This window comes from Necator americanus, chromosome I, assembly GCF_031761385.1.
Source record: "Necator americanus strain Aroian chromosome I, whole genome shotgun sequence".
In the NCBI taxonomy this organism is placed as follows: domain Eukaryota; kingdom Metazoa; phylum Nematoda; class Chromadorea; order Rhabditida; family Ancylostomatidae; genus Necator; species Necator americanus.
In genome coordinates this window covers 24,404,837-24,418,936 of record NC_087371.1, presented here as the reverse complement: position 1 = coordinate 24,418,936, position 14,100 = coordinate 24,404,837, and the positions used below count along the sequence as shown (strand labels likewise).

The window sequence follows — 14,100 nt, the reverse complement described above, 5'->3', positions numbered from 1 at the left end:
CGAAATAACATTCTAGTTAGAACTAACCTCTCATAATTTATGAATATGGCATATATGTTTCTAACACCCATTTATGAATTTTATGCCCATAACTTTCTTGTTTGTAAATCTAGTGAGATTCGATTACTAGCTACTTGTTGAAGAAAAAATAAACAGATTTATATGTGCTCTGATCATGGAGAGGCTTCAAAATTCGACGGAGAAATTAGATAGACATTTCTCAACAAATGAACGAGTTGTGTTCTGAAAGTTCGTCGAGGAGTGTCTGTATTATATCAATGTACCATTGTTCAACAACGATGTCATAGACGACTCCGAAAGTGCATGGTTTCAGACGATAGCCTCGACCAGTTCTCAAGGGCACACATATAAAAATTCCTTTTCTTTTCAGACCTGTTACTTGCGCAGGCCTCAAATTTTCCAGAATGTTCATGTCACTATGGTGCAACCTTGTTTCTGTAACTATGAGATCAGAGAGGAAGTTAGCTTTAGATCGCAAGTACCTATGCACCTACACAAACCCCTGAAGACAGCAATGAAGATATCTTCTATGACAAACTCAATCAGGTCGGAAATAACCAGTCAACAGGTGATTATTGTCGGAATCGATGCCAGTGCAAAGTTATGACTTGAACAGAAAAAAAATCCGATGTGGCAGGAAACCGGTATTATCTAGGGTAGCAGGAACATCAGCCTGTAGCACAGGTCGGACAATGGTAGTCGTCTTGTCGATTTATGCAAACAGACGGGTCTCATCATGGCTTCTATGTTCAAGAGGAATCATTGACGCCATCAGCTGGCGTGGCAAAGGTCAAATCTTTTGATGCCTTAAGAGCAGCACAAGCGGAAGATGAGAACTCTCAAACTTCAGCCCTACTGCGACCTGACGAAGAGCATTTATCGGAAGGAAGACCAAAGATCTAGAGCTGTTTTGGACGTCGTATTCGGCTTTGACCGCCGTCCGATTCTTCTCAGCGTCAAGATGCGGTTTCACAAGAAAAATAGTGGAGTTCCTAGAAACTAAGGCGATTAAACTAAAAATGCCAGCAAGGAATGAATAGCGTAGAGCGAAATTCCGCAAACCTATGTCTATTTCTACTGGAATATGGACAAGGAAGAAGTTTTGCAAGGGAGGGATTTGTATTTGCATCTGCGAAGACAAAACCCACGTATAGTTCTGTATTCTCGGAACACTGAAGATATCCACCAGGAAAAGTTTAAGAGGAAGAAATCGCAAATAAACATCAAGCTCACTGCTGCAAAACTGCGAAAGCAAATAAAAATCAAGGGAGAAGGAGTTTGAAAAAGCACGAAAGGACAAAAATCCGAAGAGAGCTTATGCTTTACTAAAATTGTATTACGGCGAGATGAAAAAGTGTTTTCCAGTCCTCAACACTGCCAATGGAGTTATAGTCGGTGAAGCAACCCTACCAGTTCGGAGAAATCGCTTCAACACCTTCCTGAACCAGCAAGCGTCATCGGCACGTGAACTCGAACACGTCCAGCGACCGACATACGCGGTTAGCGAAGAACCACCGACCTGACCGAATCGGATTTGCTGGCCTGTATCCAGAAGATCAAAATGGAAAATCAAGTGAAGACGACGGGATTAGCGCAGAAATGCTGAGATATCTTCCTCTGCCTGGGATTCGTGAGATGACGACGATAATCTGTTCAGTATGGATCAACGAAAGGATACCTAACTCGTGAAGCCACGCTACCATAATTGCTGTGCATAAGAAGTTATCCATCACGGACCCGAATCTCATCGTTGCATGTTATGTACCATGTTCTGGAGCTAATCATACTACTCTAGCCTATCAAACGTCTCGAACAAATGACGAGGAAGTTCGGGTTCCGTCTTGTTTGTCTACGATTGGCCAGGTGTCCACTATAATTTTCATCAAAATGATGAAACCGCTGGCTTCTGTGAAAAATAAGATAGTCTTTGCAGCATCTGCAAAACGCGCATTTGCTGAGTACGGAACGATATTGGGCGAATGTACTGTTCAGTGAGTAGTTAATGTTTATGTTGTATGGAAATGATGAGACGTTTTATGCTCGATGCCTATTCAACACTAGATCCAATACTTAATATCAAATACCTCTACTGTGGATGAATCTGCCAGCACATGAGCGACGTTAAATAATCCTTATAAAAGCAGTCCTTAGTTAAAAATTCAGCCAGATCTTTTTCGAACATACATTGGTTAAACTTGATTGCTACCAACTTCTCTAGGAATCTTGATATCAATTCTTTCACTAATTTTGTTTAGTCGGCCATTTCTATTCTTTTGTGCTCCTCTAAACGTCAATAAATTATAGTGACAGAACTTGGAAGAACATTATAACGGCTAACAACCTTTTTCTTCTTCGCAACCAAGGAAGAAGCTTGCTTTCAAACATCAAAACAACATCTTGCTTTTACCTACTTCGGAAACAAAAAGAATCGTAGAGAAGGTGCAAAACATGATAAAAGAGCATCAAGAGAAAACAAAATTAAAGCAAAAAGGGCAAGAACTGAAACATTGCTTAACTTTTGTGAGCGCTATTTCCAACGAATCCAACGAATCGGAATAACATGTTTTCCCGCTGTAATTTTCAACTTTTCTAAACGGGATTGCACTTTTCAAATCAGCTACATGTAGTAGGTTTAACAAAAAAGTGGAAAATCGGAGTAAAAGCTCGGAGAAAAAATAGAAAATTTTTGTACCGTACCGATCGCATGTGCTGTCTATTCGACGTCTCAGTAGTGTCAACATTCTACATTGGTTTGATTTAGCCTCCCTGCAGCAAAAATTGAATCTAGCCACAAAGTGAAAAGAGCATCTGTTTTCCCAGACGAATTAGGAAAGAGGTCGTATGCAGTTTGAGAACATTCTTTACCGGTGTGACCAGTAGGAGAGCCCGAACGTTAACTAGGAACAGCTTCTGGAAGAATTACTGGTATGTAGAACAATATAACAATAACAGAATAACAATAACACAATAACATAATAACAATAGCAAGAACAACAAAACAGGTGACTTGTACAGGTGCACCATTAATTTCTGAGCGAACTGGGATCTGAATTGTCGTTTCTCGGTGTGTTCAGGCCCGGAGGAAAAGTGAGATTGTTCCTCACTGCATTTCATCTGCCCTTTCTTTTCTTCTGTCTTTTCCCTCAACTCTTAGGATCTCCTCCTTGTCATCCATTCTTTCATCTCTCTATTGCCCTTTTCAAAAGAGAAAGGAGGAAAATCGTAGTAGTTTCGTGCTGCCACGTGTATGCATGTATTATCATCGACCCCGATGATAGATAAGGGGCGTGGTATAAGGTACCGTTGGCCGTTATGGTTATTTGGCTCCAATCACGATTTGTACCGTCCAAGAGTGCGGCAGACAACGCTCTGCCCACTCCTTTCATTGAATCCTATTTGCTGGCACTCACTTTATTCACTTAATAAACATTCCACTGAACCACCGCTTTGGTCTGTTCAATTAGGGTGATAAAATACCCTAAGTCTCAAGTCACCCACTATCACATGTATGTATAACTAGATTCCAGAAAGCATTCAGTCGCGTTCAACGGGGTTCAATTGGTGTGCCTGCGAAAGGAATGCGACAAAACGGTGTGGGATGGTCCCATGTGTTGGTGTCCAGCGCCAAGAACCGTCGTAATGGGGTGCGACGGGTCCCATGGCTTCATGGCGGCATGGCGAATAGGTACACCTATTTTTTCTGCCGTTGCTTCCTTGCCGTGTTGTCCTAACCAAGTGCAGCATTTGCTTGTTTGAGCTAACGTGGGAGTATCCGATAAACTCATTCCCAACAACACCAATGCAAATAAAACAGTGGAACCACCAAACCAGTATGGTTCATTTTCTATCGGAAGTGCTTCGACAGGTTGCTTTCCAAAACCAAGTGTTAATGGAGGTATGTTGTCGATAGTGTAGCTCATTACAGGATGCAAAGTATTGTATAAAGATTAATTCAAGAATGTTAATCACGACGCAGTAAAACTGGTTCTTTATTCCTGGTGCTTGCGCGAAGCAAGTTAAAATGACACATGATTCCCTGAATGTGCCTGAACAATTCTCTTCATTTCAGCCATACCAATGGTATAGTTGAAGAAGACTAAGAATTAGACTGTAAAATTAGACAAAAAAGGGAAGGGGTTAGAATATTCTGGAATTGCGCTATAGGAATAAGGCTTCTCTTTCTGAGTATACAGTTCTCACTATGACCAATATGCTTCCTCAATTTGCTTCTTAGTAGGACGCAAATATGCAGTGCAGCTATCTGAAATTTTTCAATCTTTCCTGTCTATTTTTCATTTTTTCAATAAGATTACAGGAAAAGACATTTTTGCAACGTTTGTACTTCGAACCGTCTAGACATTTGCAGCTCGAACTTCTTCGTTGGATTTTTCTCTTTGGACTATTTTAAATACAGCATACCACGAATCCGACATGATGAGGGAATCCACGGGAAAAGTTAGAGATGGCGTTGCAGATTGCGGGGTCCGGGCTGGTTCCGTTTACCTCTCTTTAATCGTAAAAAAGTCATGAAAGAAGCGGTTTTTTATGACAATCACAGCCATATCAACCCACAGCGCTTCGAATCTGCTCTCGATTCCAATATTGTTTCCCTTCTCTTTTTGCTTCATTTCCTTTTCATAGCAGCGTGTATCGTTATCACTATGACATGATAACTTCATCAGACTATTAGAAGATTAGCTGGTTGTCCGCTCTTAAGAACGTGCCCGAGCAAAGGATTTCACTAGGCGTCTATGGGTTCCCTTCCTGCGAACACAAATCATTAGAGTTCAGTTATATATAGTTCAATAATAGCTGGAACTTCTTGGAAAGTTTATTGATCTCTGAAAAGTTCCTAAAAGTCGCACACAAGAACTCTTCCTCTGGAGGAAGGAAAATTTCTATTTCTATACTACCAGTAAAGGTAGTTTATCGGCTAGTTTTATGAACATCGCAGCAGGAACGCCGTCTTGTGTAAACCACTCGGACTAAGTAGACATCAAAATGGATCATATGATGTGACTGTGGAGGATAGAAGTGGGATAAGGCGACTTTCAGCGACGTCAGAAGGAAAACCAATCACAATGAAATAAGACGGTGCAGCCACTTATAGGAGAAAATGATGTCATTTCTAGGTTGACGTCCAAAACACTGATAAAGAAGTAACATTCCACTTAAAAATAAACTCTCATAATTTAAGGATATGACATTTGTATTTTCATTCATGAAGTTTATGATCCATAACTTTTTTGTTTGTGAATTTGGCATCTGGATTACTGACTGCTTGTTGAAGAAAAAATAAACAAATTTATTTTCATTCTGAACATGGAGAGACTTTGAAATAGAACTTATTATTAGACGGAGAAATTACTGTACAGGTATTCTTCAACTTATGAACGAGTTACGTTCTGGACGTTCGTAAGTCGTTAATTAAAATCACTTCACGCGACTACACCGTATAAGAATCTACATCTTCAAGGCTGTAATAATTCACAGGTTTTCTTCTCCTACCTCAAGTCCTCTTTGTAAGTAATTGAAGTTCTTCTTAAGCTGAAAGTTCGTAGAGGAGTTTCAGTATTATATCAATGCACCACAGTTCAACAACTATGTTATAGACGACTCTGAAAATGCATGGTTTCAAACGATACCCTTGATCATTTCTCAAGCGGACACAAATAAAAAATTCTTTTCTTTTCGGAGGTATTAGCGCGCAGGCCTCAGATTGCCTCAGATCTAGAATGTTCATGTCAGTTTTCCGATTCGATAGTTCTTAGTTACTGATTTCTCGGAGCTACGCTCTTCCCTTTACTAGGGCACATTCCATCCCCACACTCGCTTCTAATTTGGAGAAAAATTTCCTCGCTTTCCAATTTGACAATCACGATCATACGCAGTATTCCTGGTGAGTGCTGACCCAAGAAAAACAAAACACTACGAACGTGTATTGTTCAGAGAGTAAACCTCTCAACTGGAAATCGATCTCTACTTCAAACAGAATCCTAGCATGAGATACAATGGTAATAAAGCTCGAACCCCGTCGTACACGGCTGGGGCCAATAGAAAATAGTTTTATTATGTTTATAATATAGACAACATATCAACTGCCTTGAATTGAAATTAAATTCAATTAATCCCTAGATTACTGATAAATCAAATATGCTTGAAAGTGTTGAGTACGAACTAGTGAGTAAATTAGAGGGAACAAACATTAGAGTTCATCAGCATTAAGCAGTTACAACAGTGTGAGGTCCCAAAGAGCTTGAACTTAGTTCATAAAACATGACTGGACATTGGATTACAAGGTACTTATTCCGTCAAACACACCCTAATCTAATATTTGAAAAACCTGGATTTGATAGCTAAGAAGCTGCAAGAATGATCTTATTAGTCCATGTTCCGAATGCGAGCACAAACATCAGCTGTGAAGGAAGAACAGGTGCCGGTACCTATAAGGAACTTAACCAGAAATAAGAATTAAAAGAAACTGCTTCCAAATATGTTCACATTTTTTTATCACTAAGTATCTGTGCGCTCAAATGTACAGAACAGAGAAGAGAATGGAGTAGCAAGAAAAAAGTAGAAAGGATACTATATCAAGGAGTTTTAGGTGATGAGTTGCAGTTGCAACAGCTGGGTTCCTTCAGATACCAGTTAATTTTCCAACTTAACAATGTTCAACAATCCACACTTTTCATAAAGCTTGCTAACCTCCAAGATCTCCCGTTTTCGCAGTTCCGTCGGCAATCGCCTCAAAAACAGCACGCTCAATTTTCGAGGCGTGCTCGGTAAGATTCATGTACCGCAACATCATTACTGCAGATAGCAACAGAGCTGTGGGATTTGCCTTGTCTTGACCAGCGATATCCGGAGCTGTCCCGTGGACGGACCTCAACAAGTTGAAGGAATAACACGAAGCATAAAATATGGGACAACCAACATTTGACATAGTATTCTCTCCCTAGAAACTATATAAAAACATACTCGAACACTGCTGCGTCTTCTCCAATATTTCCTGACGGTGTTACTCCAAGACCTCCCACTAATCCAGCACAAAGATCGGATAGGATATCTCCATACAAATTCGGCATGACCAGCACATCGTACTGTGAGGGATCTTGTACCATGTTCAAGCACACTGTGTCAAGATACGCCTCCTAAACTGTGTACGCTACCGATACTTTCTTCTAAGCAAGTAGAATTAAGCAGAAGCTCCTAAACTACACGAAGACATCATGCACACCAATGATTTTTCCTTTTTGATGAAGCATGTCTGCATGCCACAAAGAAACTCCACAGCTATCAATGTCGACTCTGAAAGCGGATCAAAACGGACGTACTGGACAATTTGATGATTTTACAAAATTTCCGTGAAAGAATTCAATATGATGAAATATTATAACAATCAAAAGAATAAATTAAGAAGAATTCAAATTAATAAAGTTAAAGTTAAAGTTTCTGGCGTTAGTCAATCCGCTTGGGATGCGCCCCCACGTTCACTTCAGTTCAGAATCGTTTGAGGTTTACGAACGTGTAATTGGCCTATACAATGACTTGCGGTGGCTAGCCGATGTGTCAAGTCAGTGCTTTTATCCTCCCAGACAAGCCTGGTATAAATTTATCGACCCCGGAGGGATGAAAGGCTTGGTGAGCACTAGGGCGGATTCGAACTTCCGACCGATCGTGCAGGAAGCGGAACCTCTAACCGCTACACCACACCTGAAATTAATGATTAAGATTAAAATGTTAGAAATTATTCGCCTCTTCCACGACACCGAGCGGCTGCATGTCGCTTCAGCAACTCGTAGCCAACTTAGGGCCCTGTATCCCACGTCCTCCCTATTTCCCAATTGCTACCGAAGAGACCTAATTGGTTTTCGACTGCATGGATGCGCATGGATGCGGCACAAGGGTAGCGCATTTTCACGTATTTCTTTGGAACATGCACCTTTCTCTCCACCGTTTTTCAGGAGGTTGGAGGGGGAGGGGAGAGCGGAACGGTTGTACTCGTAATCCACATCCTAAACTCCGTTCTAGCCAATAGAAACCACAACATCAGCAAATTTCGTGATATGCTGCCTTTCAGCATTCCCTGGTGTAAAACTCAAAAACTGTTCAATTCTTTTCTTGATTTCAATTCTAATGTTGAATTGTTTCTGATTGTAGCCAATTATGACCTGTTCAGAAAGGTAGAACACTCATGGTAAATATATCAAGCGATGATCTTCAATATGTGATCGAGAAACTATGAAGTTGTAAATGTGATCTCCTCAGTATATAACCAAGGGAACGAGGACAATTTTCTGCTGCCACTGTCGATGGAGGCGCAAGATGTTGACACTTTCCACGACTTAACCGTCGATACACGATATCAACTTTCGCGTGGAGATCTTCGTTATGGGATACCTTAGGGCAGAAGTAGCCAAGCAGCTGGCTAATCAGTTTTCTTTCCATGAAGTCGATTTTTGCCCCCACTGTAGACGGTACTGCCTAAGTCTCCGATCCGTACAATGAGCGAATTGCGGACAGGCAAACTCGCAACTCGATTTCTTTGGTAATGGGAGACGACCACAGGCATCTCGTAAAGGAGTTGAATCCAGAAGTGCCCTTAGCTCGTCTTTGCTGAGTATCTTTCTCGTAGCTGCCGTTGTTCTTCAAGGTACACCCTAAGTAACGGACTCATCGAAGAGTTCGATCGGTTGTCCGTTTTACCCTGATTCCCGTTCAAGGTCTCAAGGAGACTCACAGCTTCTATACAAGGTTGACAACATGTTGCGCAATGAGATTCTTCGACAATTCCTAGAGTCTGTGACTTTCTTGTGGACAACTTCTTGTGAAGTAGATTTTGATAGCGTATATCCACAAGCCGGGTATCCTTTCGTCGATTCATATTGAGCGGATGATCTTTGTCATTTCAGGAATCCCAGACCGAGTAGAATATTTCAGAATTTCAGCGCTAATTCCATCATATTTACTCTTATCTTCCACTTCTCATCTTTTGGATACAGATAACGACATATGTGGTTAACAAGGAACCTCCGACTCAGTCGCTGATTCCTCGTTAACCACATATGTCGGTCTATTAACGTGTTCGAGTCCAGGAACTGATGGCGCTTACAGGTTCGGCAAGGCCTTGAAATGATCCCTCCAAATTGGAATGGTTGCTTCAAGTACGTTTTCGCAGTCTTCTTGAAGTTCACGGCGCAAGTTCCTTCTAAGACGCTTTTTCTCGGCTGAAATCGCCAGTGCCGTCCCGAGCAATTTAGGACAACCTCGCATGATCTTTAAATTTTGAAATCGGCTAAAGAGGAGAAACAGAAGAATGACTTCTACATAAGTATGCCGCTTGCAGACTGTGCGTCAGAGAAAAACAGTGTTTGATTCTCAACAATATTCGGTGCAGCTCACGGGAACGACATCGTGAACAGTGTTGAAGGAAGCAAGGCGTGTATTGTTAAAAAGAAAAGGAAAACAGTAAAACAGCACAACAAAATACTTATCGAGAAAAGGACACTTCCTCCTACCTCGAAATGTTCGATATATGTTTAGAAAAAATAATCTCCCGCAAAGTTAGTTTCTTAAACAGAATGTAGAATAGATGAAATTTTTTTGCAAGGGCGTATTTTTGTAGCGAAGTAACCTATACTTTCTTACCGAGAATTTGATATCAGGATATTGAGAAGCTTGCTCGCGACAAATGTTCAAAAACAAGCCGTCAGACATGCGCATTATATTAGCTGAAAATGAACGGATATTGCGAAGGAATGTGGCAGCACTGACAACTGCAAAAGATAAACCTTTGTGGACAGCCGTCACACATTTACGAGAGTTTTGACGTGCGTATTCAAAAGCGTACTTTGCAACCCGACGAGATGCGTCCTCTGTGATCAACTTAATGGATTGGACGACACCAGAGACGATCTAGAGTAATGAGGTAAATCTGACGTTCACAATCAATAGAAAGAAATCATATAACAGTACCTCGTGTTCGATCCCAGAATACTCTCCTTCGGTGTTTTCACGGATGGTCACTACATCTACATTATCATACAACGTCTTGTGACCTTCAAGAGACCGACAAGGACGAACGTTCGCATAAAGGTGGAACTCTCTGGAAAAGATGTGAGAAAAGGAATAGGATAGTTGTGTTTAGTACTTTTAAGGAAGTGAGAGAATACGAAAATAGAAAGATTCCGCGAGAAAAAATAGTTAAAGAACTGGAACAAAATCCATGTTCATCAAAATTTAAAAACAAACATTTCATAGGACAATTTTCTCACTTAGAATTTATGCAAGTACTAAAATTAGGAAGAATAGCTGACTAACTTGCGTACTGCAAGATTCAAGGACCGATGTCCCTTTCCGATTGGCGTTTCCAGTGGTCCTTTGAGGCCAACCTACAAAAAATGTTAATCGAAATCGAACGAATAGAATGTTTCGTGGATGTTCGGCAAATATATAGTCAAGTCAAAAAGAAAGATCAAGGTGGGACCATCGCGAGCTGCAGCGATGAGTGGTATTAGTAAGGGTCCCCTCTCGATCCTAACCACCACGCTTCACCGCACCGCACCGATTCGAGCGCAGCCGCTTACGCAACTATAGCGAGCTTCATGTCGTTGTCATGACCATAAATACGACACTCGGAGCCCTTGCTCCGGTCCCCTTTACTTTAGGTGGTTGGCGAAGTGATCCTCTTCACCTAAGCTGTACAGTTACCGCAAGAAGAACGAGAAGGAACGAAAAAGATAGAACAGTGGTGCTAGAAGATGTAATGTAATAGTGCAAAATAACAAAGCAATGTTTTGAAGGAGTCATCTACCAACAGAGCGAAGATGTGCAGTTAGAGAGTGCTTGTCACTGCTTGCGAAAACTCGCAGAATTAAACAGCTAACATCTCCGCTCAGAGGAAAAATATCCAGGAAGTAAATGGTGTCTTGAAATACACCAGAACGTAACGAATTAAACGCTATATAACATATCCAACATGGTTATGTCGCTGAGAAATTGGAGTTAGGTATGAAAAATTGAAGGTTTCAGCTTTAAGCCATATCCTTGTTTAGAGAGAAGCTGGCAAAAAAGGGCAGAATAAGGAGATAGAGGAGAAAATTTGTAATAGAACTTCATCAAACCATTTTTTTTGCTTCTTTTTTTGCTCATTCGGAACGGACAGGTAGGAGGTGTATACCAAGAAAAATCTTCAGTTCACACTCTATCGAAAAATGTATAACATGTTAGAGGAAATTTTTTTTTGTGGAGGTGGAAGGGGATGGAGCGTCAGTTGTAGATTCTCCTGCTAGACAGTCTAAAACATGATGAGAGAGTGATAATAGAAAACAGGGATTTTTTTCGACTTGGGATGCATTTTCACAACCTAATCAAGAATTCTCTGTAGAGTGAAGAAATTTAAGGGAGTACCCTGTGTACTCTTCACCGTGTTGTGAAGCTTTTTAACTGAATTATTTGAGACGAAACTTGCTCTTGAAGGTGATGATAGGAACAGTGAATTTTTGCACCTTCAAACAACTTTTAGTCCGGTTTTTCGGTACACACTTGTAGCAAATTCAATCCTCTACTACATTATACTGTAAGTAAAACACATACTTCGAAATTGATATAGTAATATCCAAAATAGTAATGTATGTGTAAGTATCCCTCGTAATCACTCATCACGCCGGAAACTTCACGGAGAATTTATAGAACGAAAAGTTCAATCAATGACTTATTGGTATGTACATACACAAATATAATCATGGTATATGTAACTGCTCATTTTTCCTTATTGTCGCTCGCCCTCAAAGTTACTCACTGGTCCTTCTAGCCGCTCCTTCGCCCCCGTAGTTGCACATTCGTCGTCACACTTTAAGATTCTCATTCCTCATTTAGTCTCATTTAATAAGATTCAAGATAAAATGCCAGTTATGTTGTTGCTGTTGTTGCTCCGTATCGAATAAGCGATTGCACCGCTGCCAAAAAAAAATCAATTTAATTAGATCAATACTTTCTAAGTGCTCTTTTGTTTGTGAAAGAACCTTTCTGTGTTGTCTTCCTTGAACCATACAGGCAAACAATCTTTTCTTCGATGGACGTTGACATCCAAACATGACATTTTTCTATTACGTTAAACGGTTCCGATAAAAGTATTGATATCCTAACCTCTCATTTTTTACAAAATCAGGCTGTTAATATTGCAATTTTGTGATTCAAGAAGTACGGAGGAGAGAATTCTACCGGAATCATCACTATCAACTTGTCTTCAATCTTTCCTATAAATCATGATATCAAAACTGGCCAGTGTTCACCACGGCTTCCCTCTTTCAAAATTTCCGGTGAGTTGTGAGTGATTTTCCCACCTTGTGTGTGGGAAGTACTTTGATTATAAGAGGGATATGTAGAAAGAAATCAAAAAAGAAACCTTGTTCTTGTGCATAAGCTCGATACACCGCGAAGGAATCCGAAAGACCCCGTCTCTTCCCTTGACTGGTGTCACATCCACAGGATCCCATTCAATTGGAGTCTTTGCTGCCTTGAAGAGTAAAGTTTATTTAAAGTTTAAAGTTAGAGATAAGTAAAGTGATGACAGTTGAAAAATGAAGTACACCGTCACTTATATATAAAAGGGGAAGAATAAATGTAGGAGAATAGAGGTTACCTCGAAGATATCTTGAACGGATTTGGAGATTTCCGGCCCAATACCGTCACCAGGAATCAGTACAACACGTCGAACCTGACATTTTCTTCTACTAATTCGAATAAAACTCACATAATTGGAATGGCATACCTCACTAGACATACTACGTGCACCCACTTGAGTGAGTGTGCTGATTTTGTTGAAACATTTAACTAGCATTGTCCTCCTAAAATGCATTTATACACCTGCTCGCTCTATACCAATAAGACGACACAGAATGATAAAGAATGCGCGGCATGTCGAAGTGGACTTAGATATATAAGTATATATGCATATATGATAACTGAAAGATAACTGAACCGATAACCGTGGATAACTGAAAGATGAATGATGAAGCTTTTGATGTTGACCAACCCCTTTCGAAGGCGCCATCCGTACAACTTCGATTGAGGATCGTCGACGTTTATGAATGTATATTAAGACTATGCATAGACTTGAGGGTGCCAAGAGCAACATTAAATCGGTGTCTTTATCCTACCAAACAAATCCAGCATTAATGCAAAAATCCTGACGGATGGAAGGACTTGTTATCTTTGGGTGGTGTCGAGCCACCGAGCACTCAAATATTGAAACCTCTTAACCTCGCGCTGCACCCACATAGCCAAAAACAGCGAATTAAAATGCACTACTCTGCTATTAATGAAACTAGACTAGTGAAAGATATTTGTGTGAATAAATCGGATCGACAACCATAGAAGTTGGGGGAACTTGACAGCTGGATTTATTGAAGTTCGAATGTCGAAAGTGGTTAGAACAACCTCAACACCTGGCGATCAAAAGCTCTTCTTTACAATCATCAATATTCATTTCAATGTGATTGAGGTTCGTTTCATTAAGATTATGAGTTCTTAACAAAAACAACAGTAAACTAGTCTACAAACTACACCACGAAAAAGCGAAGTATTGATCTCAGTGATAGAATTAGAAGTTATTTCACCACTCACAAAGTGTCATCAAAGAACATTTATAAAATCATCTAAACCACCAGCTTGAAAAAATCCACAGATGTGAGGTAGCTGTTCACTCTGACAGACGAAAGGTTAGCGACGGCATATAAACACCAGCGTGCTAATATCGATCGGCAACCATGAACACTACCGCCAGCCGGACTTTACAAAAACTTATGCCAAATGCTGAGAGCGAACTGGGGAGTAGCCCCAAAAGTAAAAACTTATGGGTACATGGAGTATTTATGAAGCGCAATACGACAGCGTTCTCCAAGTGGTCATAGTTACTAGCCTCATTGACAACTCTATATTGGAAAACACGAGAGAAAATAAATGACCATTCAAATGTAAATCCTTGACTATTCAATAACGGTATGATGTCAGCAGAAAAAATCTCAACGATGAATTATTTCAAATCATAATAAGGCAACAAAAGAAAAGATGAAAGGT

The 14,100-nt window shown here is 40.3% G+C and overlaps 3 protein-coding genes across 3 annotated transcripts; 1 reads left to right on the top strand and 2 right to left on the bottom strand.

Moving 5' to 3' along the window:
- Nucleotides 1-1,367: 1,367 nt before the first annotated feature.
- RB195_006731 (uncharacterized protein) lies at nt 1,368-5,225 on the top strand (the record flags this gene model as incomplete). Its single annotated transcript, XM_064179973.1, has 4 exons — nt 1,368-1,520; nt 3,549-3,706; nt 3,763-3,916; nt 5,154-5,225. 4 exons carry the CDS (start codon nt 1,368-1,370, stop codon nt 5,223-5,225), a joined length of 537 nt encoding a protein of 178 aa, XP_064036886.1.
- RB195_006732 (uncharacterized protein) lies at nt 3,576-3,941 on the bottom strand (the record flags this gene model as incomplete). The annotated part of the gene is made up of 1 exon (XM_064179979.1): nt 3,576-3,941. One exon carries the CDS (start codon nt 3,939-3,941, stop codon nt 3,576-3,578), a length of 366 nt encoding a protein of 121 aa, XP_064036887.1.
- A 1,177-nt stretch (nt 5,226-6,402) lies between the features above and the next one.
- Nucleotides 6,403-12,862, bottom strand: RB195_006730 (uncharacterized protein; the record flags this gene model as incomplete). Its single annotated transcript, XM_013446928.2, has 10 exons — nt 6,403-6,464; nt 6,727-6,905; nt 7,000-7,172; nt 9,670-9,752; nt 9,813-9,936; nt 9,997-10,126; nt 10,342-10,412; nt 12,428-12,538; nt 12,665-12,739; nt 12,794-12,862. 10 exons carry the CDS (start codon nt 12,860-12,862, stop codon nt 6,403-6,405), a joined length of 1,077 nt encoding a protein of 358 aa, XP_013302382.1.
- Nucleotides 12,863-14,100: the final 1,238 nt, after the last annotated feature.